Source organism: Octopus sinensis, linkage group LG4, assembly GCF_006345805.1.
Source record: "Octopus sinensis linkage group LG4, ASM634580v1, whole genome shotgun sequence".
NCBI classification, from domain to species: Eukaryota; Metazoa; Mollusca; class Cephalopoda; order Octopoda; family Octopodidae; genus Octopus; species Octopus sinensis.
Window position 1 is genome coordinate 18,129,023 of NC_043000.1, and position 27,500 is coordinate 18,156,522.

The window sequence follows — 27,500 nt, forward strand, 5'->3', positions numbered from 1 at the left end:
TCCTTCAAGGGAAATTCTGAAATTTTAGATGTATTCTTGTCAGCTTATTTGGCGCTGAGTGTAACCTTATTCTTCTTAAGGCATTTGTACAATTTACTTTTTTTTAAACTTACATGTCTATTTACGTGTGTGTTTTTACACAAATGTGTAGTGGACAAATAGTCCATGCCAGTTATATTAAATCTGATAGGTGGCGAGCTGGCAAAATCTTTAGCACGTCGGGTGAAATGCTTAGCGGTATTTCGTCTGTCGCTACGTTCTGAGTTCAAATTCCGCCGAGGTCGACTTTGCCTTTCATCCTTTCAGGGTTGATAAATATAGTACCAGTTTCGCACTGGGGTCGTTGTAATCGACTTAATCCCTTGTTTGTCCCCTCTATGTTTAGCCCCTTGTGGGCAATAAAGAAAAATATATATTAAATCTGATAGATTTCATAAGATTGGAAGCATCAATCCATGTTTTTGATTGGACAGTTTCAAGGTTTTAGATGACTTTCATTCGTTGACTTAAATTTAATGTAAACAATTCTTCATTTGTGCCATTTTCAGTTTTTTCTGTTATATATATATATATAAGATGAGGTGGCACGTAAAAAACACCCACTACACTCGCGGAGTGGTTGGCGTTAGGAAGGGCATCCAGCCGTAGAAACACTGCCAGATCTGACTGGGCCTGACGAAGCCTTCCAGCTTCACAGACCCCAGTTGACCCGTCCAACCCATGCTAGCATGGAAAGCGGACGCTAAACGATGATGATGATGATGATGATGATGATGAGGTACAAGCATGGCTGTGTGGTTAAGCAGTTCACTTCCTGACTACATAGTTTCAAGTTCAATCCCACTGTGTGACACTTAAGGCGAAGGCCTTCTACTACAGCCCCAAGCTGACCGAAGCCTTGTGTGTGGATTTGTAGAAAAAAGAAACTGAAAGAAGCCTGTTGTAAATTTGTATACATTTGTGCTTCTCTGGATATTCTAAGCCACAAGCAGCAATACCATTTCTCCACTCAACAAATATCATTCACTGGCTTTGTGCCTTTGAAGATGTGTGAAATAGATTCTTTACTCTTTTACTTGTTTCAGTCATTTGATTGTGGCCATGCTGGAGCACTGCCTTTAGTCGAGCAAATGGACCCCAGGACTTATTCTTTGTAAGCCTAGTACTTATTCTATCGGTCTCTTTTGCCGAACCGGTAAGTTACAGGGACGTAAATACACCAGCATCGGTTGTCAAGCGATGTTGGTGGGGACAAACACAGACACACAAACATACACACACACATCATCATCATCATCATTTAGCGTCCGTTTTCCATGCTAGCATGGGTTGGACGGTTCAACTGGGGTCTGGGAAGCCAGAAGACTGCACCAGGCCCAGTCTGATCTGGCAATGTTTCTACGGCTGGATGCCCTTCCTAACGCCAACCACTCCGTGAGTGTAGTGGCACATATATATATACATATATACGACGGGCTTCTTTCAGTTTCCATCTACCAAATCCACTCACAAGGCTTTGGTCGGCCCGAGGCTATAGTAGAAGACACTTGTCCAAGGTGCCACGCAGTGGGACTGAACCCGGAACCATGTGGTTGGTAAGCAAGCTACTTACCACACAGCTACTCCAATGCCTCTTGAAAAACAGGCAAGGATTAGCAACTGGAAGGGTATTCATTATAAAACAATGCCTCAATAATACATTTGTCGAAATCATGCTAGCATGGAAAAACAGAAGTAAAACAAATAATAACCAGAGAAGAAGGGACAGGACTCATGACTTCTGAAGACTAACCCAAATATTGACCCAGCTGATACCTAGTGGGAACAAAGGTAGAACAATGTGGATGGGGAGGGAAACAGGAGTCTATTAAATAATTTGAATAAAGTGAACTTTGCTGAAGACAACCCAGTACCATCTAATAATATAAAATATTATGTTAACCCATTAGCATTTAATCCGGCCATATCCAGCCCAAATAATCCATCTGTTTTATGTTAAAACTGTCTGGATCCAACCTCTCACACCTACCCTACAATGTCATTTTAAAAATATATAGCCACACCATTTAAATTTTGAAGCTGCAAAATAATATGTGATTAATTCAAAAACAGTATGGATAAATAAGCAATAAATTTCACAAAGAAATCTGAATGCTAAAGGGTTAAACCTGCTACCCTTGTGAGCTCTATCAATACACTTTGCATTCTTGTCGTATTTTATTTGTGTTTAGGACCTTTGTTGTGAAATCCTCAATATCATCATTATTTTATGTCAGTTTTCCAAGCTGGTATTGTTTAAATATTTTAACACTATTCAAAGAGTTCAAGAACCACATCTTGCTCCAATGTCTCATTTTTAGCATGGTCTAATTGTACTGGATGTTTTTTATGGCACCAGCACTGACGGGATAACTTAATAGCTTGCAAAACGAAAGAGAACTAACTCCATGACAAACGGAACAGTCTTCAGAGTTGTGAAAGGATGTTAGACGAGAGGAATAGCAAAAAACAGTGTTGGGGTGGGAATAATGGGTGAGATAAGGGAAAAGGGAAGGAAAGAGCAAGGTTTATAGTTGAAAGAGTGTGATGCAGGGGGGACTAAACAGAGACAATGTTAACCCTTTTGTTACTGTATTTATTTTGAGATGCTCTGTGTTTCTTTCATCATCACCGTTTAGCGTCCGTTTTCCATGCTAGCATGGGTTGGACGGTTCAACTGGGGTCTGTGAAGCCGGAAGGCCGCATCAGGCCCAGTCAGATCTGGCAGTGTTTCTACGGCTGGATGCCCTTCCTAATGCCAACCACTCCGTGAGTGTAGTGGGTGCTTTTTACGTGCCACCCGCACAGGTGCCAGACAGAGCTGGCAAACGGCCACCAACGGATGGTGCTTTTATGTGCCACTGGCACGGGGGCCAGGCGAGGCTGGCAACGGACACAAATGGATGGTGCTTTTTATGTGTCACCGGCACGGGGCGGCGCTGGCAACGGTCACAAATGGCTGGTTCTCTTAAATTATTTTAAATATAACAAAGAATTTAGTAAAATAACTTAGTTATCATTCAGCAAGTATTATGAACATAAATTGTGACTAGGGTTTGGTGGTATATTTTAATGCAAAATTTATGAAAATAAGACATTTGTATTACAGAGCCGGTTTGGTAACGAAAGGGTTAAAGAAGGGGTTAATAAGAGAGAAAGAGAGTGACAGGGCAGGAGGGAAGATCGAGTAGGAGGATCTGTAATGTTATTTCAAATTATAAATGGATGGGTAACATGTTGCTTGAAAGAAAGATAAGAAAGGCAGGAAATGGAAAAGTAGTGTTAAGAGAGTAAGAGTAAGAGAGTGATAAAGGCAATGAAGAGGAAGTGCAGTGCTTACTTCACATTATATATATGTGGGTACATTGGTGCATGCAGGAGAGATAAGATGATGATAAGGAAATAAAAAATAAATATATTTTATTCCTTTACCAGTGTTTATTTCTGTTTTCTAAATTAAATTAAATGAGATTTCACTAACTAAAAGTTAACTTGTTTTACTGTTTTCTCCATAGAAGAAGGTTACTGAAAATAACAAACTGGAACAAACTGCCGGCATCAGTTGTTAGTTGTCGGAGCACTGCATCCTTCAAAACTTCCGTGCTTCCTGAGATTCGCCAACACTACACTGATTTCCTCCCCTCCATACACCACGCAAGCATGCATCTGACATACATCACTTCCAGACATTTATACATACATATACTTATATGCACTTTCGACAAGTTGTGGTGCACCTGAGCACTGTATACAATAATTTCATTATTATTATTATTATTATTATACTACACATACTATATATCTGCCGGCATCATGTTAGTTGTCGGAGCCTGCATCCTTCAAAACTTCCGTGCTTCCTGGATTCGCCAACACTACACTGATTTCCTCCCCTCCATACACCACGCAGCATGTATCTGACTCATACACTGTTCACTTTCCAGCATTTATACATTACTGCATATATTTTTGCACTTTCGACAAGTTGTGGTGCACCTGAGCACGTATACAATAATTTCATTATTATTATATATTAATACTACACATACATAATCTGCCGGCATCAGTTGTTAGTTGTCGGAGCACTGCATCCTTCAAAACTTCCGTGCTTCCTGAGATTCGCAACACTACACTTGATTTTCTCCCCTCCATACACACACAAGCATGTATCTAATCATACACTGTTCACTTTCCAGACATTTATACATTACTGCATATACTTATATGCACTTTCGACAAGTGTGGGTGCACCTGAGCACTGTATACAAAATTTCATTATTATTCTTATTATTATATACTACCATACTATATATCTGCCGGCATCAGTTGTTAGTTGTCGGAGCACTGCATCCTTCAAAACTTCCATGCTTTCAGAGATTCGCCAACACTACACTTGATTTTCTCCCCTCCATACACACACAAGCATGTATCTGACTCGTACACTGTTCACTTTCCAGACATTTGTACATTACTGCATATGCTTTATACGCACTTTCTGACAAGTTGTGGTGCACCTGAGCACTGTATACAATAATTTCATTATTATTATTAATAGGAAAGTCTCTTGAATTGAAGCAAGAGAGAGAAACTGTTTCTTTATTGCCCACGAGGGGCTAAACATAGAGGGGACAAACAAGGACAGACAAACGGATTAAGTCGATTACATTGACCCCAGTGCGTAACTGGTACTTAATTCATCGACCCTGAAAGGATGAAAGGCAAAGTTGACCTCGGCGGAATTTGAACTCAGAACGTAACGGCAGACGAAATACCTATTTCTTTACTACCCACAAGGGGCTACACACAGAGGGGACAAACAAGGACAGACATAAGTATTAAGTCGATTATATCGACCTCAGTGCGTAACTGGTACTTTATCAACCCCGGAGGATGAAAGGCAAAGTCGACCTCGGCGGAATTTGAACTCAGAACGCAACGACAGACGCAATACTGCTAAGCATTTCGCCCGGTGTGCTAACGATTCTGCCAGCTCGCCGCCTTATAAGAGAGAGAAACACCGAGAGACTGTACACACATCCTGACTAGAGAGTAGTGGAAGATTGTATGTGAATGGATTATAGTGATGACATCCAGATGAGAAAGAAACGAGAGCATTGATTGCGGAGAGTACTTTACCTTACTGATGAAATTGGTAACTTTGTCTCTGTCAACATTGTTTCATAAAGAAGTTTGAAACGGAAAGCCAATGATTCCAAGATGGCTCTTACAACATGTGCTTTGGCTGTATTTGGTGTCATTCCTATCATAGTTGTTACTGCTGTGTCATCGTTGATTGGAGCCTGTCACAAAGACAATAATATATATATATATTATATTTCAGTACACAAGAAACATACAAACACAATTTAATTGTCACACCCCGAACGTCACACACACACACTTATAGCTACACTAGTGTGTGTGTGTGTGTGTATTTATTTAATATATATATATATATATATATATATATATATATATATATATATATATATATATAATATATATACAAATTGAGATAGGGGTTGTAAATGCAACTCTCCATGGGATAACGTATATCCAATATACTGCTAGTGAAGTACCCAACAAAGTTAATACATAAATGTTAAGGATTGCGATGCAATCAATTCATTTACTGTATTATATGGGCAAAGGTAAAATGATTTACCACAAATTACTAATACAAGATAAGAAAATGGAGAAATACATCTATATCAAATATCAATTACCAGATAATACTCAATCACATACTTTATTAAACCACCACATAAGAGACTGTAGGGTTAAATATAAAAAGCAGAACAAATCAGTGTACATAAAGGAATGTACATAAAAAAGTGTGCATAAAAGAGTAACGTTGTATAATAAGTAGAATATATATAAAAGAGAATATAAATATAAGTAAATATAAATATAAGTATAGATTACATCTTACAGCTGTTTCGGCCATGTAGATAAGTATGTCTCATTTTACCACATATGTGGTGGTTTAATAAAGTATGTGATTGAGTATTATCTGGTAATTGATATTTGATTTAGATGTATTTCTCCATTTTCTTATCTTGTATATATATATATATATACACACACACATATATGTATATATCTGAGTGTGTCTTTGTGTCTGTCTCCCCCACCATTGCTTGATAACTGGTGTTGGTGTGTTTATGTCCCTGTAAATTAGCAGTTCGGCAAAAGAAGCTGATGGAATAAGTACTAAGCTTCATAAATAAGCTCTGGGGTCAATTTGTTTGACTAAAACAACTTCAAGTTGGTGCTCCAGCATGGCTGCAGTCAAATGACTGAAAGAAGTAAAAAAAATAAAACAATACATTGGTACTTGGTTACGGACACAATTTATTTGCAACACTTGAGGCACAAACTCTGGATGAAGGAGTTGGAGTTTAGTTCTGATCCATCTGAGTACTACTCCGTGATATCTACACAATGCTCACTTTGCATTCCCCTACACACAGATATATATATATATATTCCTCACACCTCCCTTTCTCTGCATGTGCGTTGTATGTATATGACAGCTGTAGTAATGTTACCATCCCTTTGCCACTGCTGTTCTCACCTTCACTAATATAAGTCACCCTCTTGCTGTTACAACCTTTCCTCAGACTAATACTTTTTGCAACCATCTCATTTTATTATGTAATTCACTCAATGTCCCCGGGGGTCACATAGATTTTTATTGAAATCCAATTAGCCTATTATCGAACTGGATGTTAGTGTAACATGTATGCAAAGTTTCATGAAAATTGGTTTGCTGGTTTAGGCACCAAGAAAGTAACAGATAGACACACAGAAATTGCCATTTATATATAAATATGCATACAGACATACACATATACATATATATACAAGGACTAATGTCCAAAACATTAAGACAGGATATGAATACAGAAAGTGAAAGAAATTAACTAGTGTTCTACCATTACCTTATGACACTCTTTTTCCATCCAATACTAATAATAGGGTAAATTCAATTGACTATACACACCCTTCGTATATAAATTGAAACCTGTGTTTACTAAAACAAAAATTCTTATAGCACCACTCATTTGGTAAAACCCAGTTATATAAAAGGCAGTAAAATACTTTGTCATAGCATCTATTCACCTGTATGTCATTAAATACTGTGTCATTTTATACACCCATTTGTATGTCATTTAGTTATACATTAGAATACTGATTCACCTGTATGTTACTAATATGTTATCATTGTAACACGATAGCAGCTATAAGTAATTAATAAGTAACATAATTCACTCACCTGTAATCCACTGAATGCAGCCACAAAATAAACCCCGCCGTTATCTGGAAAAAAAAGAAAAATCATATTATATATATATGTATATATAAAAGTAATTTTATAGCCGGAACCAACTTCAAATCAATCAACACTGAAAAGTTTTATACCCACCACTCCATAAAATGTTAAAAATTAAATCTTATACTAACTATATCTATTTTGAATCCTGTATTTTCCATTTATAAGACTACACGTGTTGTATGAAAGTACGTCGGTATTCAGAATAGATATAGTTAGTATAAGATTTAATTTTTAACATTTTATGGAGTGGTCGGGTATAAAACCTTTCAGTGTTGATTGAGTTGAAGGTGGTTCTGTCTCTAAAATTATTTTTATATATACGAATTAAACATTGAGAGATGTTCATTTTAGTACATCTAATTTGAATGTCTTTTTCCTGTGTACTTGGAAGTAATATTCCCTAATGATTATAATATATATATATATATATATATATATATAGAGAGAGAGAGAGAGAGAGAGAGAGAATAAGTCCTGGGGTTGATTTGCTCGGCTAAAGGTGGTGCTCCAGTATGGCCATAGTCACATGACTGAAACAAGTAAAAGAGTAAATCATGTACATAGTTGTTTGGCAAGAAAATGCAGAGTCCTAATCCACTACCCATTGACAGGAGAGTCCATAATATATATATATATATATATATACACACACACACACATAAGATACAAAGGAGCATATCTTAGTGATGGTGGTGGTTGTGTCATATTGTATATCAGTGGTTCTCAACCATTTCTAGTGTATGGAACCTCTTGATTCCAAGTATACTCTGTTGGACCCCAATAGCAATTCAATGTTTAAAAAAATCCTATAACATTTTTATATTCAAATATTCAAATATTCTTAGGAACTGTATAAAAAAAAACTGTTAAAATATTTTGTGTACTGAAGAAGTATAACCAATTTAATGCACATAATTTTTAACAACAAAATCTTATAATGGACTTCCAAGAGCCATTTGGACCCTGGTTGAGAACCACTGTTGTATATGAGGGGAATGAAGTGATGATGGTGGTTGTGGTACTTCACAAAAATGTAGAATAGAGATAACAAGACCACCAACTAAATCTATTGTTCTCAATGATATATCTATCCTTCTGGATAGTTGTAAAAGCAAGAACACCCCAAGCAAAAATCAGTTGGTGACGACGCAACCAGTTAGTCACTTAGGTGATGACTCAATGAGTTAGCCACTATGGTGACAACTCAGTGAGAACGAAGTCTGGCTGATCAGCTAGAACCTTAATGCTTCAGTTGTTACTCACCAGGAACTGATTCTGCAATGTCTGCTAGCTTGGATTCTTCTTCAAATATACCTGCAAAGAAAACAAATGATTAGGGAAAAGGTTAATTATTTTTTTGATACTACATTTTCTTTTCATTCACATTCCTCTACCCAACACTTTCTTCTTACTCCTTACTTCATATTCCACCCTCATCCATATTTGTCTTCCTCCACAAGGGACAATGCAATTCAGTAGATTTTAAAAATCATATGGCTTCTCTTTGTGTCCATTTACACAGGCAAATATTTATAGAGAGACCCCCTTCGGTCATGAATGACCATAGGATTGCACCTAGAAAGTAACCTTCTGAGGCACAAATCCAGGTAAGGTTGTTTATGGAAGACCAGCAATCGCTCATGCGTACCAGCCTCCCTTTTCCACACCACCAATGTTATCCAAAAGAAAGGCAAAGGCTGATACAACTTGGCATCAGTGATGTTGCAATTCTTTTCTACAGATGAGTGAACTGGAGCAATGTGAAATGAAGTGTCTTGTTCAAGAACGCATCACACAGCCTGGTCCAGGAACTGAACTCGTACATCATGATTGTGAGCTCAATGCTCTAACCACTGAGCCATGCACCTTCACATGAGTATACTCTTTTACTTGTTTCAGTCATTTGACTGCGGCCATGCTGGAGCACCGCCTTTAATCGAGCAACTCGACCCCGGGACTTATTCTTTTATAAGCCCAGTACTTATTCTATCGGTCTCTTTTGCCGAACCGCTAAGTAACGGGGACATAAACACACCAGCATCGGTTGTCAAGCAATGCTAGGGGGACAAACACAGACACACAAACACATACATATATATATACATATATACAATGGGCTTCTTTCAGTTTCCGTCTACCAAATCCACTCACAAGGCTTTGGTCGGCCCGAGGCTATAGTAGAAGACTTGCCCAAGGTGCCACGCAGTGGGACTGAACCCGGAACCATGTGGTTGGTAAACAAGCTACTTACCACACAGCCTTTTTTTTTTTTTCCATATCCACTTTTCCATGCCAGCATGGGTTGGATGAATATGTTATTGAGGCATTGTTTTACAGTTGGATGCCTTACCTATCACTAAACTTACTTTCCTGTTACTCTTCTTAGGGAGAAGGGAGCAGACGATTTGTTGATAGGAGAATTGCAAACAGCAACACCGGCTGTATGTCACAGCTTCCATGCAATCACAAATGTAAACAAACACATGTGCATGCATGCACGCATGCACACACACACGTCTTGCCTACTGAATGTGCTCACAAGGCTCTGGTTGGTCTGGGACCATAGCAGAAAGACGGATATATGAATGTATGTGTGTGTGATATATACATTTAACAATTAAAATTCATTTAATGGTTAAGATTTTAAATATAAATCATCATCATCATCATCATCGTTTAACGTCCGTTTTCCATGCTAGCATGGGTTGGACAGTTCAACCGGGGTCTGGGAAGCCAGGAGGCTGCACCAGGAGGCTGCATAAGGGCGGCTAGCTGGCAGAATCGTTAGCACGCCGGGCGAAATGCGTAGCCGTATTTCGTCTGCTGTTACATTCTGAGTTCAAATTCCGCCGAGGTTGACTTTGCCTTTCATCCTTTCGGGGTCGATAAATTAAGTACCAGTTACGCACTGGGGGGGGCGATGTAATCGATTTATCCGTTTGTCTGTCCTTGTTTGTCCCCTCTATGTTTAGCCCCTTGTGGGTAGTAAAGAAATAAGGAGGCTGCACCAGGCTCCAGTCTGATCTGGCAGTGTTTCTACAGCTTGATGCCCTTTAAATATAAATTAAATATAAGCTATTTCTAAGTATCAATCTTAATCAGAAAAACAACCCCCAAATAACAAAAACAGAATAGGCACTCATGATTAGTGCTCATAACTGTTTTGTATAATCTACATTTCATAAACAGCAGATGTACAATAGTCAAAAGTAGGGGTACACATGAAATAAATTCTTTCAAATACTCAGAGGGTTTCCTATAAGTAATTGCTGGTTTCTATTAATTAGGTGACCTAATTAGCTGTAGAGGAGTGTGTTTCAAAAGCATAGTAACAAGAGTAAGCACAGGGTGGAAAAAGTTCAGAGAGCTATTTACTGCTGCTGGAAACAAAGGATTTCTCTCTCTCTCTCTGTTTCTGTGCGAACTGTAGATTCTATGACACTTGTGTTTGAAGTGTAATGTTAAATGGTCACAAAAAACAGGAGCATTGAATGCTGAGGATGTGTGAAAACTAGAAAGAAACGAGGGGAGCATGCTCCACTGAGAGTGTCATGTTGGTGTGCATGAACAATGAAGTAGAGAGAAGCTGAGAGAAAAACTAGGTATGAGGAATCAGATGTAGTATGCAAGAGAGAAGATTGAGCTGATACAGATTTGTAATGTGTATGTGTATGGAGAATGTCAGTTGGGTAAAGAAGGCCCAAATGATCTCAGAGGAAGAGAAGCCCAAGGAAAATAGAAGATATAGGGAAATTGACATCAGTAGGTGGAATATCTATTTCTTTACTACCCACAAGGGGCTAAACACAGAGGGGACAAACAAGGACAGACAAAGGGATTTTAAGTTGATTACATCGACCCCAGTGCTTAACTGGTACTTAATTTATCGACCCCGAAAGGATGAAAGGCAAAGTCGACCTTGGCGGAATTTGAACTCAGAACGTAACGGCAAACGAAATACAGCTACACATTTTGCCCGGCGTGCTAACGGTTCTGCCAGCTCGATGGTAACTGACTGCAACAAGTGGCAAGATACTGTGCTGGAGGGGGCCTATCCAACCCATGCAAACCTGGAAAAACAAATTGATGATGATGATTGTATATGAAGAAACAAGTGGTATGTTATGAAGAAAAGAATGATGGGATATGAAGAAAGGAATAATGGGATTGGTATGAACGAAGGAAAGAGGAGATAAAATGAAAGGATATAAAGAAAAGAATGATGGGATGGAAGCACTCCGTCGGTTACGACGATGAGGGTTCCGGTTGATCCGAATCAATGGAACAGCCTGCTCGTGAAATTAACGTGTAAGTGGCTGAGCACGCCACAGACATGTGCACCCTTAACGTAGTTCTCGGGGATATTCAGCATGACACAGAGAGTGACAAGGCCGGCCCTTTGAAATACAGGTACAACAGAAACAGGAAGTAAGAGTGAGAGAAAGTTGTGGTGAAAGAGTACAGCAGGGATCACCACCATCCCCTGCCGGAGCCTCGTGGAGCTTTAGGTGTTTTCGCTCAATAAACACTCACAACGCCCGGTCTGGGAATCGAAACCGCGATCCTATGACCGCGAGTCCGCTGCCCTAACCACTGGGCCATTGCGTCTCCGCCAATGATGGGATAGATAACAAGGAATGACATGGTAGATGATAAAAAGTGTAAAGCTGGATTAAAACGAGAAATAAATGATGGCAAGTAAAAAAAAAATTAAAAGATGATGAGATTCCTTCCCAAGTCTTCAACTGCTGAAGGAGTAGTACAGATGCTCTTGTGGCATTTTCTGCATTTTAATCCGGGCGGGGGGGGGGGGAGAAGGAGAGGAAATGACCCTATCACTGGACTATTAATTTATGATGAGATAACAAAAGAATTTTTGAATAAAAATGGAGGAACAAGACAGAGTAATACTGGAATGTTGCCTTGTCTTGATCCAGACATTCCAGCTGTGACCATCTCATTTTTCTTTTTATTCAGGCAGTGTACATAGAACAATGTTATTTTTTTTTTAAGACAGTAGGGTATCATTTGAGAAATTTGGTTGCTAATTCTTGTAGGTCAAGCAGAATATAAAGAAATACTGGAATAAGAAACAAGCAATACTGGGATATGCAGATAAGAGGAAGGAAAAGGGTGAAAAGATAAGAAGAAAAGGTTGAGATGTTGAACGGATAGAAAGAGATAATGAAAAGGCAGAGATTGGGAGAAAGACAATAAAGAAAGTATGAGAAAAATAGAGTGAAGTATAGAAGAAAATAAGAAATAAGAAGAGAGTGACAAAGAGAAATTAAGAGAGAGAGGTACAATGTCTCAGAGACGAGAGAGAGAGGAGAAAGAGGGAGAGAGGTAAAATGTCTCAGTAGTATGAAAGAAAGGGAGAGAGAATCCCTCCGTGATGTGTAATAACAGAGTGAGAAAGTCTGCAAACTCTGTAAATCTAGACTGAATTATCCTACCATTTCAGTTGATGAATTTCAGGCCAAGGAGGATTAAATGACATCTCAGATAGTAGGGCAGTGTTGGGAGGTGGTGGTGGTTGCAGATTTGAGGTTGGGAAGAGGTGCAGCTGTTTTGCAATGGTTGCAGCACCGAATGACAAGTTATACAACGAGACACATGGCTTCCCAACCTTGCATATTTAACCCCCCCCCATCTCTCTCTCACACGACACATACATCTGTAATACATGTATGCACATCACACATATATTGATATATGTATGTATATACACAAGAGAGAAATTGCAAATGTAAAATCCAGTGTTTGGAATGGAATGTACAGATGGCATAAATAGAAAGAGAGGGAGAGAGAAAAGAGGCTGAGAGAGAGGGAGAGAGAAAAGAGGCTGAGAGAGAGGGAGAGAGAAAAGAGGATGAGAGAGAGGAAGAGAGAAAAGAGGATGAGAGAGAGGGAGAGAGAAAAGAGGATGAGAGAGGGGGAGAGAGAAAAGAGGATGAGAGAGAGGGAAGGAGGGCGTGTGTGTGTGAGACAGAGAGAGAGAGAGAAACAAAGTGAAAGATAGTCAGAGAAAGAGAGAGCAAAAGTGAGAAAGAAATAGACAAATATTTCTCAAAGTGGATTTTGTGAAAAAATTTTTGGATTTTGCAATAATGCGTCTTTTAATAAAAGACATTGATAAAAATTTATTTTATAATAAAAAATAGCATTCACCATTTTCAAAATATCAAGTTACAACATTTTTTTTTTTTTATTTGTTTCTTATAAGTTCTCTCTTAAAGTAATTTTTGTTTTATTTAGTGTCTTCTTAAAGTTAGGATGGCATAACTGTCGTTGATGTATGGGTTCTGCAATGTTTGGAAAATTGCGTCAGGAATCCATTACAAAATTTGTTTGGGAAGCACAGAACAAGAAGACAACCAAGTGTACAGACAGTTAGACGAAGAGAAGGAAAGAAAAGCAGAGAGGTGGATAGAGAGAGAGAGAAAGAGAGAAACCAGGGACAGTTTGGGAAAGACAGACAAAGATATGAAGAGAAGAATGAATGGGTGGAGAGATTGATGGGTTGGTGGACACTCAGAGAAGTGGACAACTAAGAGACAAACATGCGGATAACCAGGCAGATAAACACAGTGTTGTCTCTGAGAAGTTGAGGGAAATGTATCTTCAGACAGAGTGGACAGGCAGAAATATGTCTGTCCCAATAGATATATACAGAGACACAGATAGATAGACAGATACATGGGTGAGACCATCATCATCATCGTTTAGCGTCCGCCTTCCATGCTAGCATGGGTTGGACGGTTCAACTGAGGTCTGGGAAGCTAGAAGGCTGCATCAGGCGCAAATATGGAAACAGGAGTAGACAGACCACCAGACATGGAAACAGATCAAGAATGCAAGCAATTGGTTGATAAATATATGGGCACATTGTGGTGCCGGCTACTTAGGTGTAAGGAGGTACTAGAAATTCAGTTGTAAGACAGATCAGTGTATTTGACCAGTCATTTGTTATCGTGTGGTGCTGAGTTCATTTCATATTACAGGTAGAGAATACTATCTGCGGTAGATCAGTGCCCTTTCCCAGGAAAAATTAGTCTCTAATTTTAAATGGTACCTGGGAAACTAGTAAATGAGTGAACAACAGAGTCAAAGTGAAAGAAAGAAAAAAGTGAGAGGGAAAGAACAAGAGAAAGAATAAACAGAGAATGTCTTTTATTCAGACATTGTGTGTGTTTGTATATATATATATATATATCACTTCACTTTGATCACTTTGACCGACCAGTCCGTCAGGCGTCCATTTGACACCGCTGGTCACAGCACGCTGTCCACTCCTCTCTGGATCGCGCCTTTCTCATCCACGTGATCCCAATCGTCCTCTTGAAATCGTCACTGCAATGTTATATGGTAGTGAAACATGGGCTACCACAAAGAGAGAAGAGCAAAGACTGATAACAGCTCAAAGAGCCATGGAAAAGGTCAATGCTTGGTATCTCGTTGAGAGGGCACATAAATAGCAACATCATCAGAAGAAGTCCGGCGTGAGAGATGTCATCGCAGAGTATACTTGCAGCAAGTATAGATGGGCTGGACACGTCGCCCGGCTTACCGATAATAATATATATATATATATATATATATATATATATGTATATATATATATATATATATACATATATATGACAAGCTTCTTTCAGTTTCTATCTACCAAATCCATTCAAAAGGCTTTGGTCAGCCCGAGGCTATAGTAGAAGACACTTGCCCAAGGTGCCACGCAGTGGGACTGAACCCGGAACCATGTGGTTGGTAAGCAAGCTACTTACCACACAGCCACTCCTACGCCTGTATGAAAAAAAAAATTGATAAAATATTTTGCGTATTGTAGAAGTATAACCTATTTATTGCTGATAAATTTTAGCAACAAAATCTTATATGGACCCCCATTGAGAACCACTGATGTAATGTATTATTCATTTCTTAATAAAGTCTGGTGTTATTTGAAAGAGATGTATTTTTAGTAGACTTTATAGAGCTGCTCTATTTGCTCCATCAATAACAGTTGTTGTTTAGTTCTACATCAGCATTGATCAAGCAGAACTTTGATTAAACCTTTTGATAATAACCTGCCCTGCCTGAGACTATGTTTGTTTCCATGATACAAACTAAATGCTCTCAAGTGAGTTAAATTAAAATGTTCCATCAAAATTTCATGTTAATTTCTGTTCCAGACATTAGTTTAACAACGACAGAGTTATTTTACTAAATTTTTCCGTTTTCCATTATTTTCAAAATTAATTCAAACACAATAAGTGTATTTTAACAGAAATATACTAACTGAAATAGGCAGAGGCATGGCTGTGTGGTTAAGAAACTCATTTGGTAACCACATACTTTTAGGTTCAGTTCCAATATATGGCACTTTGGTAGGGCAAGTGCTTTCTACTATATAGCCTCAGGCCAACCAATGCCTTGTGAGTGAATTTGGTAGACAGAAGCTGTGTGTGTGTGTGTCAGTGTTTGTCTCACACACACACACACACCATCTGATAACCAATGTTGGTTTGTTTACATCCCTGTAACTTAGCAGTTCAGCAAAACAGACCAATAGAGCATGTACCAGTCTTTAAAAAAGCCACAAGTACTGGGGTCAATCAGGGTCAACTAAAACTCTTCAAGGCCACAGTTCAATGACTAAGACGAGTAAAAGATACAAGATGAATAGTCTTAAAGATTTCCAAGCCATGATTTACTCGTCTTCTCCCAGACAGAGTGTCTAGGACCATAGTATCCAATGTGTCCCACTTTCATGAAGGCAGGGTGTAATATGAGAGGGGTATAGCTGCTATTTTCAGCAGGTTAAGCTACCACATAGAGACTTCTTTCTTAGCTGTTGGTGGTGGAGGGTATGATAACTTAAGTTAAACAAGGGGACTTTGCAAACAAAGCTGTAAATTCTGTCAAGTGACCACACCCATATTTATTTCATTTAATCCCTCCTACCTCCTCTTAACACACAAACAATACCACCACTGCCAATACAACCATCACCACTACCACTGCTGTTCACCTACCAGAAGTTACTATTATTCCCTTCAGCACCAATATTAGTAATGGCACTATTACCATCATCATCACCATCACCATTATCATCACTGCCATCACTATCTTCGCCACTCATCACCAATACCATCAACACTATAACTAACAATAAGCCAACAGTCGGACCTGTTATGTGGTTTCTCAAACTATTAGAAATAGCAGCTAAATCTCCTTCAAATCATCCCCTGCTGCCTTAAAGAAAAGAAAGTTACATTAGATAATGTAGTCTTAGATAGACAGTGCCTGAATAAAATATGGAGTAAACATGGCTGGAACGGCTTTAACCTTTTTGGTACCAACCCCTGAGATTACCCCTGGTACTATTACAAAAAAAAAAACTTCATGTTTTTTAAAGTGATCATCATCATCATTGTTTAACATCTGTTTTCCATGCTGGCATGGATTGGACGGCTTGACAGGAGCAGGCCAGGCTCCAATTGCCAGTTTTGGCATGATTTCTATGGATGGATGCTCTTCTTAATGCCAACCGCTTTATAGAAAAATGCTGAGTACTTTTTATGTGCTACTGGTACAGTGCATTTTATGTGGCATTGGCATGAGCAAGACGAAGACCTCTCAGTTAGGAGAGGGAGTGGTGGGCATGGCCATAAAGGACATGCCTGTATGTATGGATGATTACAATTTTACTTAGTTAGTTAGTTAATTTTTGGCTCAAAAAGCAAGGCCATGTAGGGGGACATGGAGTTATGTAGAGGGTGGTGTTCATGTAAAGAGTTCAGGCCACTTGAGGTCAAGGGAGACTTTGAACCGAGCGGTCGTCGGCATCTTCACCATCTCGTCTGGCAGCTTATTCCACGGATCCGCAACTTAGCTTAATGTGTCTTCTTAAGTGCAGCAAATTGCCGGAGGTCTCAGTGCCTTGTCATCTCCTCAGTGAGGTCCAGCATCTGAAGATCTTTTCTCACCACTTTATCCCATACATTAAAACCATCCATCAAAATTTCTTGCTAATTTAAGTTCCAAACACCAGATCAATAAAGACAGGAGTGGCTGTGTGGTAAGAAGCTTGCTTACCAACCACATGGTTTCAGGTTGTCCCATTGTGTGGAACCATGGGCAAGTGTCTTCCACTATAGCCTTGGGCCGACCAAAGCCTTGTGAGTGGATTTGGTAGACGGAAACTGAAAGAAGCCTGTCGTATATATGTGTGTGTGTGTGTGTGTGTGTGTGTTTGTGTGTTTGTGTTTGTGCCCCAACATTGCTTGACAACCGATGCTGGTGTGTTTACGTTCCCGTAACTTAGCGGTTCAGCAAGAGACCTATAGAATGAGTACTAGGCTTACAAAGAATAAGTCCTGGGGGTCGATTTGCTCGACTAAAGGCAGTGCTCCAGCATGGCCACAGTCAAATGACTGAAACAATTAAAAGAGTAAAAGGGGGTGTAAAGAGTTATTTTACAAAATTTTTCATTGCTTTCAAAGTTAATTGAAACAAAGGCAGCGTATTCCAAGAGTAATTTGGTTATAAGTCTGCTTAGGCGCAGGAGTGGCTGTGTGGTAAGTAGCTTGCTAACCAACCACATGGTTCCAAGTTCAGTCCCACTGCGTGGCATCTTGGGCAAGTGTCTTCTGCTATAGCCCCGGGCTGACCAATGCCTTGTGAGTGGATTTGGTAGACGGAAACTGAAAGAAGCCTGTCGTATATATGTGTGCATATATTATATATATATATATATATATATATATATATATATATATATATATATATATATATATATATATATATATAAGTGTGTGTGTATATGTTTGTGCGTCTGTGTTTGTCCCCCTAGCATTGCTTGACAACCGATGCTGGTGTGTTTACGTCCCCATCACTTAGCGGTTCGGCATAGGAGACCGATGGAATAAGTACTGGGCTTACAAAAAGAATAAGTCCCGGGGTTGAGTTGTTCGACTAAAGGCAGTGCTCCAGCATGGCCGCAGTCAAATGACTGAAACAAGTAAAAGAGTAAAGAGTAAAAAGAGTTACTGAAGGAAAATTTGAATCTAAACACCAACAACAGCAGCAGCAGCATAGTCACTTACCCACTTCTACCTCCAACATCAACAATACCATCACCATCATCATTATCATGTGCAATGAACAATATTTTGCTAGCAATAAATAAATGTTATAGGTGCAGGCATGGCTGTGTGATAGCTACAAATTTGCTTCCCGACCACATGGCTCCAGGTTCAGTCCCACTGTGTGGCACCTTGGGCAAATGTCTTCTACTATAATGATACGAATGGGAGTTACTATAGCCCCAGGCCAACCAAAGCCTTGTAAGTGGGTTCGGTAGACAGAAACTGAAAGAAGCCTCTCTCTCTTTCTATGTGTGTGTGTGTGTGTGAAACAAGTAAAAGGTAAAAAACATACAAGTCTTCATTGGTCATGTAATCTGGTTATCAACCCCACCACCACCACCACTAAATTTGTGTCATAGTATACAATAAATTATAGTAGCTTTTAGTTCTACTGTGAAGTCAATGTTGTTGCTCTTGCTGTTCCTGCTGCTTCTGTTGGTGTTGTTATGCTGGTTGAGATTGAATGAGATGATGATGATGAGGAGGAGGATGAGGATGTTATTGTTGCAGCTGATTGCAATGGTTGTGTTGTTGCTGATGTTTTGGTGGTGGTCGTTAACTGTGCTGGTAGCGGTATCATCATCATCATTGGCAACAACAGCAGCAGCAACCACCACCAACAACAACACCAACAACTTATTTCTTTACTACCCACAAGGAGCTAAACACAGAGGAGACAAACAAGGACAGACAGACAGATTAAGTCGATTGTATCGATCCCAGTGCGTAACTGGTACTTAATTTATCGACCCCGAAAGGAGGAAAGGCAAAGTAGACCTCGGTGGAATTTGAACTCAGAACGTAATGGCAGACGAAATATGGCTACGCATTTCGCCCAGCGTGCTAACGTTTCTGCCAACAACAACAACTGCTACTACATCTGCTGCCACCACCAACACCACAACAAACAATACAACAACTGCCACCACCAATCCTTTCTACTATAGGTACAAAGCCTGAAATTTGGGGGAGTGGGATAGTCAATTACATCAACCCCAGTGTTTCACCGGTACTTAATTTATCGACCCTGAAAGGATGAAAGGTAAAGTTGACCTCGGTGGAATTTGAACTCAGAACATAGCGGCAGACGAAATACCGCTAAGCATTTCGTCCAGTGTGCTAACGATTCTGCTAGCTCACCGCCACCACCAATACCAACACCAACACCAAAGCAATCACTACAATAACAACTACCACGACCAGCACCATCGAAACACTTATGGTGATGATAACTGCTGTTGTTGTTGTTGCTTAGCCACAGGTAAATCATAATCTAGCAAACCTGTAATCAAAGACTTTTTCAGACATTATTGCAGGACTACATTAATCAAGGTTTCTTTCTTTTGTTTTCTGTTGTGTCTGGGGAGAGCCATTTTCTTTTCGTGCCTCATAATTTAACAGACTCACCGGTTGAGAGTCAAAACTATTGAAAAGGTTGCAAGACGCAACAAAAATTTTAGGAAAATAAAAATAAGAAATAAGTAGAAATTTTACCGGTGAGTGTGTTAAATTATAAGGCACAAAAAGAAAATGACTCTCCCCAGACATAACAGAATATGCTTCAACACACGAACTCAAATAAAGAATCTTGCAAACCAAATCCAAAAATTTCTTTTGTTTATTTTCTTTGAAGATGGTAAGAAGTGATTTAGGAGAGATTAGGCTACTATTTTTTAGCAGGTTGAGCAAGTTGTAATAGTTGAGATTGCTGTATTAGTCATTGTGGTTGATGTTAAAGTAAAAAAAACATAAAGAAGGGGACTATGTAGAATGTCCCCCCACCCTCTCATTGTCTGTCTGTCTGTCTAGTTTCTGCTTATGTTGGTATTACACTTGTATAGTGTCCAACCTGATGGGGGGGAGAGGAAGAGGTCCCATGTATTGCTTCTTTGTGTGAGTGTATGCTCCAACATATGACAAAAGTCAACACAGTGGAGATTAAAACTTATTTGATTCTCATGTAATTCCTTTGCTCTCTCTCTCTCTCTCCTACTCTCTTTCTCTCTCTCTCTCTCCACTCTTTCCTCCTTCCTCTTTCTCACACAAGCATGTCATAAACAACAAAACAGACTGGGAGTGAGGTATTTGTGTCTAATCCATGCCAGCAGGGAAGCCAGACAAAAAATATTGATGATGAAGATAATAATATATACACATATATACACAGATAGATATAGGTTTGGGTAAATTATATTTGGTACATTGGTTCACCCACCCTAATATTCTCTTCTCTCAACTATTACAACAACAAGAGTGTTGACAAAGCAATATCAAACCACACCACCATCAGCATCACTTGACATGCTAGAAACAGCAGTCAAATTTCCTTATTACAAAAGGACACATCAAATTTCATGGTCCTGGAGTTCACTCTAAATGGGGCGAAAAAAGACAAGATGGTTATAGTTGAAATACTTTGAACATGGAACCGCTCAATCAGGACTGTCCTTGGGCTAAGCAACAACAGTAGCAGCAAACAGTGAGGGAGCTTTTAGATGATTGCTCAGACTGCTATAATAGTCGCCTTATTTGCCTTAAATCATACCCTACTGTCTCAGGAAATGAAAGGACACATTGGTTAATGTAGTTCTAACACACTTCTAAAAGAGCTTCTGTGGTAGCTTGACATGCTAGAAATATCAGCCAAATCGTTCTCAAATCTCAATCATCACCATAAATCAGGAAAGCTATATTGGATAATGTAGTTCGTGACTTACATTGTCTCTGAATAAAAGACATGATGGTTATGGCTGGAATGTCTTTGATAATGGTATGGACACATGATGTCTATCATGTGATCACACCAATACTCATGTAACAGACTAACTGGAGTTATGGCAACAGACTAAATACAGATAATGGAATTATCAAATGTTATCATTGTTGTTTAGCTCAAGGTCAACTCTGATCAAAGGCATTCCAGCCATGACCAGCCCATGTGTTGGGGGTGTTATTGATATAGAGGATCACATTATCTAATGTATCCTTCCCTCTTTTGAAGACAGGGGTATCAGATGAATGAGTTGGGGGAGATTTAGCTGTTACATTTAACAAATTGAGGGACACTGTAGAGGGTCTCTTGTCGGCCCTTGATGTTATTGATACTCATGAGATGGTTCTTACATAATCATCTTATAATTCATTGATCAAATAAAATCATGTTATTTTGTTACTCACTTAAACTTTTTGCCCATTCCAGTACACAGCCACTATCTGATGATACACCTTCAGCTATAAATACGAGTTCAGAACCAATTTTCCAACCTACTAATGGATATAGGCCTGATTAAAAAAAAAAAAGGGTGAAAGATAGCATTATTTATTGAGTCAAAGTTTTAGTAAAATGTTATTCAAATATACACAAGATTATCAATATTCGCTATTTTTATTATTATTATTTATTTTAATATCATTGCTAATAATAACGATAATAATAATAATAATAAAAATAATAATAATAATAATAACGATAATAATAACGATAATAATTATAGTTTCAAATTTTGCCACAAGGCCAGTAATTTTGGGGGAGAGAATGAGTTGATTACATCGACCCCAGTGTTCAAATGGTACTTATTTTCTTGACCCTGAAAGGATGAAAAGCTAAGTTGACCTTGGCAGAATTTGAACTCAGAATGTAGTGACAGGTGAAATACCATTCTAGATTTAAATAATGTAAATATTGTAGGTGAAACACTGCTAAGCATTTTGTCCAGCACACTGATGATTCTACCAGCTTGCTGCCTTAGGAAGGATTACTGTAAGACAATCTAACTGATCCTCTAACGACTTGGCTAATTTGTTGCTTTACAACAACAACAACAACAATAATAATAATCCTTTCTGTTATATGCACAAGCCCTGAGATTCTTTTTTGGGAGGAGGCTCGTTGATTTCATCGACCCCAGGGCATAACTGGTACTTAATTTATCAACTCCGAAAGGATGAAAGACAAAGTCAACCTTGACAGATAATAATAATGGTTCCAAATTTTGGTACAAGGGCCAGAGAAATGGGTAAGTCAATTGCATTGATGCCAGTGCTCAACTGGTACTTATTTTTATTGACTCTGAAAGGAAGAAAGGTAAAGTCAACCTCAGGGGAATCTGAACTCAGAATGTAGTGATGGGTGAAACGCTGCTAAGCATTTTGCCTTATGTGCAAACAATTCTGCCAGCTTACGACATTCTTAATAATAATAATAATAATAATAATAATAATAGTAATAATAGTAGTAATAATAATAATAATAATAATAATAGTAATAATAATAATAACAATAATAATAATAGTAATAATAATAGTAATAATAACAATAATAATAACAATAACAATAACAATAATAATAACAATAATAATAATAATAACAATAACAATAATAACAATAACAACAATAATAATAATAATAATAACAATAATAATAATAATAATAATAATAATAATAATAACAATAATAACAATAATAACAATAATAATAACAATAATAATAATAATAATAACAATAATAATAACATAATAATAATAACAATAATAATAATAATAATAACAATAATAATAATAATAATAACAATAATAATAATAATAATAATAATAATACTGATAATGATGATAAGGGTGGCAAAAATCATTAAAGTGATTGGGAAAAATATCAGTAGTTCCAATCCTAGTAGGATCAAGTTTGTCTTTTATCTTTCTGGGGCAGATGAAATGCTGGAGCTGATATAATCCTTAGCATAAAATGTTTGATTACATGCCTATGCTAGAAATCCTTATTTTGAATATTATAACAAAAATGTTACTTGCTTGTTTTAAACAACTTGATGACGAAAAAATATTAAAAGGCAGAGGAAGGCATAAATGGTAAAATGCTAGACAAAAAATGCCTTATAGTATTTAGTTATGTCTACGTTCTGAGTTCAAATCCAGCCAGCGTTGGTTTTGTCTTTCATCTTTTACAAGGTGTGATAAAGTTTGTTTTACTAATATCCTGGGGTTGAGTAGATGAATTTTAATTTCTAGAAATTTATAGTCTTTTGCCTATGTTAGAAATCTTATTATATTACACTACAGTAAGGTAAAAAGTAAAGCTACCTTCTTGAGTCATAAGGGTTGGTTTCATGGCATATATATTCCTTACCTGGACAAGATATCAGTCTGTTGCCGGATTACTCATTTTTGCATGCTGAGAGGACTGGAGCAACATGAAATGAAGTGTTTTGCTCAAGAACACAATGGACTGCTGAGTCTAAGAATCGAAACCACAATCTTATGATCATAAGTTGAACACCCTAACCACTACAGTGGCTGCTGCTCTTCAGAGCTAGCTAATTATCTCTCATCATCCATATTGTGCCTTCTCTTGCCTCCAGTCTTCCCATCCAAGAACTTCAACCTTTTAGAATTTCTATCTCATCTACGTATAATTAGTCTAAGTTTATTTACTCCATAATATTCTCAAACTGTCTCAATTCTTCCATTGCCTCTAACACTTAGACAATTCCTTAATTGACTCTTACACTTAGACATTGTGGAGGCGCAATGGCCCAGTGGTTAGGGCAGCGGACTCACGGTTTCGATTCCCAGACCGGGCGTTGTGAGTGTTTATTGAGCGAAAACACCTAAAGCTCCACGAGGCTCCGGCAAGGGATGGTGGTGATCCCTGCTGTACTCTTTCACCACAACTTTCTCTCACTCTTTCTTCCTGTTTCTGTTGTACCTGTATTTCAAAGGGCCGGCCTTGTCACTCTCTGTGTCACGCTGAATATCCCCGAGAACTATGTTAAGGGTACACGTGTCTGTGGAGTGCTCAGCCACTTACATGTTAATTTCACGAGCAGGCTGTTCCGTTGATTCGGATCAACCGGAACCCTCGTTGTCGTAACCGACGGAGTGCTTCCACCACTTAGACATTATAATATTTAGTAATGTCACTTAACATTTTGAGTTCATATCTCACCAGGGACTATTTTGACTTTTTGGGGGTGGATAAGTACAAGGGACAGTTAAATTGATTACATTCATACAATACCTGCAATGGAAGCATGAGGTTGATTGCCAGTATTTAGATCAATGAAGGTTCCGGAACCCATTGTACATTTTACATCACCAACAGTATAACAGCAGTCTCCAAACATGGCTCCTTGCTGATCAGCAACCTGTGAGATATAAATCACAGATGGAATAAGTAAAAAAAAATGAATAAAGATTCAAGTTGTTTAGTCCCAGGTCAGTCTAACTGAGCAGTTGTATAAACAAAGTTATTTCAAGTATTTTCTCAAATGGTATTCTCTCTATTGACCCTTTAGCATTTAAACCAGCCATATCAGGCCAAAATATTCAATCTGTTTCAGATTCAAACTGACCAGATCCTACCTGCCTCACTTACCTTACAATGTTATTCTAAAAATATACAATCACGTAAAAGCACCCACACTCTGTAAAGTGATTGGTGTTAGGAAGGGCATCCAACCATAGAGACTGTAGTGTACACTCTAGTGAAATGCCTCTCTCCTTTATTATATATACATACATCTGAACGTATCAGATAACAGCTAACCTTTGGCTACTGTTTGGACCCTGTTGTGTCTACCACTCCGATTGGCTGGTATTGGTGCAATTTGTCTCTTACTTTATTGTGCTGACATGCAACCTAACCAATCGAAGTCCCTAATTAAAATCTCGTGAAACAGTCTGTTCAAAATCCAATTTGAGCCTACTGTTACTTATGAAAGCTCAACTTCTTGTCTCGAAGTCTTTGGTTCCAGACCTTCTAAGGTCTAACCACTGACCACACAACACAGCCAGTTCCAGCAATGATGCCAGACAACACATGTCCAAAAGCATTGCAGCGATCTCCATCTTTGTTGCCACCATCATGTCTCTCACCAATGTTGTCAACAACATCTCTATGTACACAGCACCAGCCACACTGCACAGGTTCTAACATAGCACTGTTCGTGAACTACTTCACCATGGTTAACAGCAAACATACAACCCACACAGATGCATGTAAAGATATCAATAAATCTTTCATAAGCCTTCTACGTGGTTGTGTCTCTTCTTTTTTCCAACTGGCACATCATATGTATTATTTCAGCCTTCTGATATGAATCGTTTAGATGGCCACACTACATGCACCATGGACCACTAACTATAACGGTGACCACGACCATCCATAAGACTATGCCAAATCAGACTGGAGTCTGAGGCATCTCTCCAGCTTGCCTGTTCTGATCAAACTGTCCAGGCCATGTCAGCATGGATGAGAGATGTTAAATGATGATGATCATCATAGCCATCATCATTGAAATCTTGAAGATAGAAGATAATGCAAGATTAATTCCAAGCAATGTAAATAAGTATTACATTTGACAAAACAATATGAATGCTAAAGTATTAAAGAATTTGCTCACCCCTCCCGCCTTCCCTTTTTTTCATACATTAATCCCTCATTTCTTTGCATAAAACACCTACTCCCAAGTTTTGTAGACTTGTGAGTTGCATGATAACCTCACTAGTGCCACTGGCATGAAAAAAGCACCCAGTACACTCTGTAAAGTAGCTGGCATTTGGAAGGGCATCCAGTCATAGAAACCATGCCAAAGCAGACACTGGAACACGGTGTAGCCTTTGGAGCCATCAAATCCTGCAAGACTGTCTAAACCATAGGACATGAAATGGTGATGATGACATAAGAGAAGGTTACACACACAAAAATCCTGTCACATCAATATCAACAGCACTGTATCCATAATACATATAATACATAGGCATTTCTTAAGATGGTTCACACAGTGTGCATATCTGATTCATGTTTTCATCTGCAAATAGCTGTACCATAGCCAATGCTTGGCCAGAGAACAAAATAAGCAGTTCAAAGACCAGTTGAAAATCGTTTTGAAGAACAGCAATACCAATCCTTCAAGAGTGGGAGACATGTTTACCTGTTGCTCATTGTTTGAGGTGGGGATTAAAGATATGGAGGAGAAATAATGCATTCAACATTGCCAGGAGAAACAAGAAAAGAGACATACACTAAGAGATACACTTCACCTTTCTAACCAATTCACATGCCCTATCTACAAAGGAAGCTGTACATGAGGGTTGGGATATATATATATATATATATATATATATCTTTTACTCCTTACTCTTTTACTCATTTCAGTCATTTGACTGCGGCCATGCTGGAGCACCGCCTTTTAGTCGAGCAAATCGACCCCGGGACTTATTCTTTGTAAGCCCAGTACTTATTCTATCGGTCTCTTTTGCCGAACTGCTAAGTGACGGGGACATAAACACACCAGCATTGGTTGTCAAGCAATGCTAGGGGGGACAAACACAGACACACAAACATATACACACACACACCTACATATATATACATATATACGACAGGCTTCTTTCAGTTTCCGTCTACCAAATCAACTCACAAGGCATTGGTCGGCCCGGGGCTATGGCAGAAGACACTTGCCAAAGATGCCACGCAGTGGGACTGAACCCAGAACCATGTGGTTGATTAGCAAGCTACTTACCACACAGCCACTCCTGCGCCTATATATATATATATAATTAAGAGATAGAACCTCCATAAAGTAATTCAATTAATAAAGAAAGATATTATCTAGAACAAAATATAAATACATTATTATAAACAGTGTACAAAAAATTTCTATACTAAATAATACACATTAAAAATAATACACATTTAATTCTATATATATTTAATATTTCATGAACTTTGATTTAGTATTACGAAATTGAGTTTGTTTTCCCCTGTTGCCTTGGAATTTTATATTCCCTACTATTAATAATATATATATATACTCTTTTACTTGTTTCAGTCATTTGACTGCGGCCATGCTGGAGCACCGCCTTTAGTCGAGCAAATCGACCCCAGGACTTATTCTTTGTAAGCCTAGCACTTATTCTATCGGTCTCTTTTGCCGAACCGCTAAGTGAAGAGGACGTAAACACAC

General features: G+C 38.4%; 1 protein-coding gene across 3 annotated transcripts in view; it reads right to left on the bottom strand.

Annotated features, from left to right (window-relative positions):
• The window catches only part of LOC115210914 (putative glycerol kinase 5), a 180,337-nt gene that overhangs the window by 2,707 nt on the left and 150,130 nt on the right, over positions 1 to 27,500 (bottom strand). For all 3 annotated transcript variants that reach the window (XM_029779694.2, XM_029779695.2, XM_036501863.1), the window contains 5 exons: positions 24,551 to 24,677; positions 21,700 to 21,804; positions 8,639 to 8,689; positions 7,316 to 7,359; positions 5,173 to 5,336 (listed from right to left, as the gene is read on the bottom strand). In XM_029779694.2, the coding sequence (XP_029635554.1) occupies positions 5,173 to 5,336; positions 7,316 to 7,359; positions 8,639 to 8,689; positions 21,700 to 21,804; positions 24,551 to 24,677 (491 nt within the window). The remainder of the gene's footprint in view (positions 1 to 5,172; positions 5,337 to 7,315; positions 7,360 to 8,638; positions 8,690 to 21,699; positions 21,805 to 24,550; positions 24,678 to 27,500) is intronic.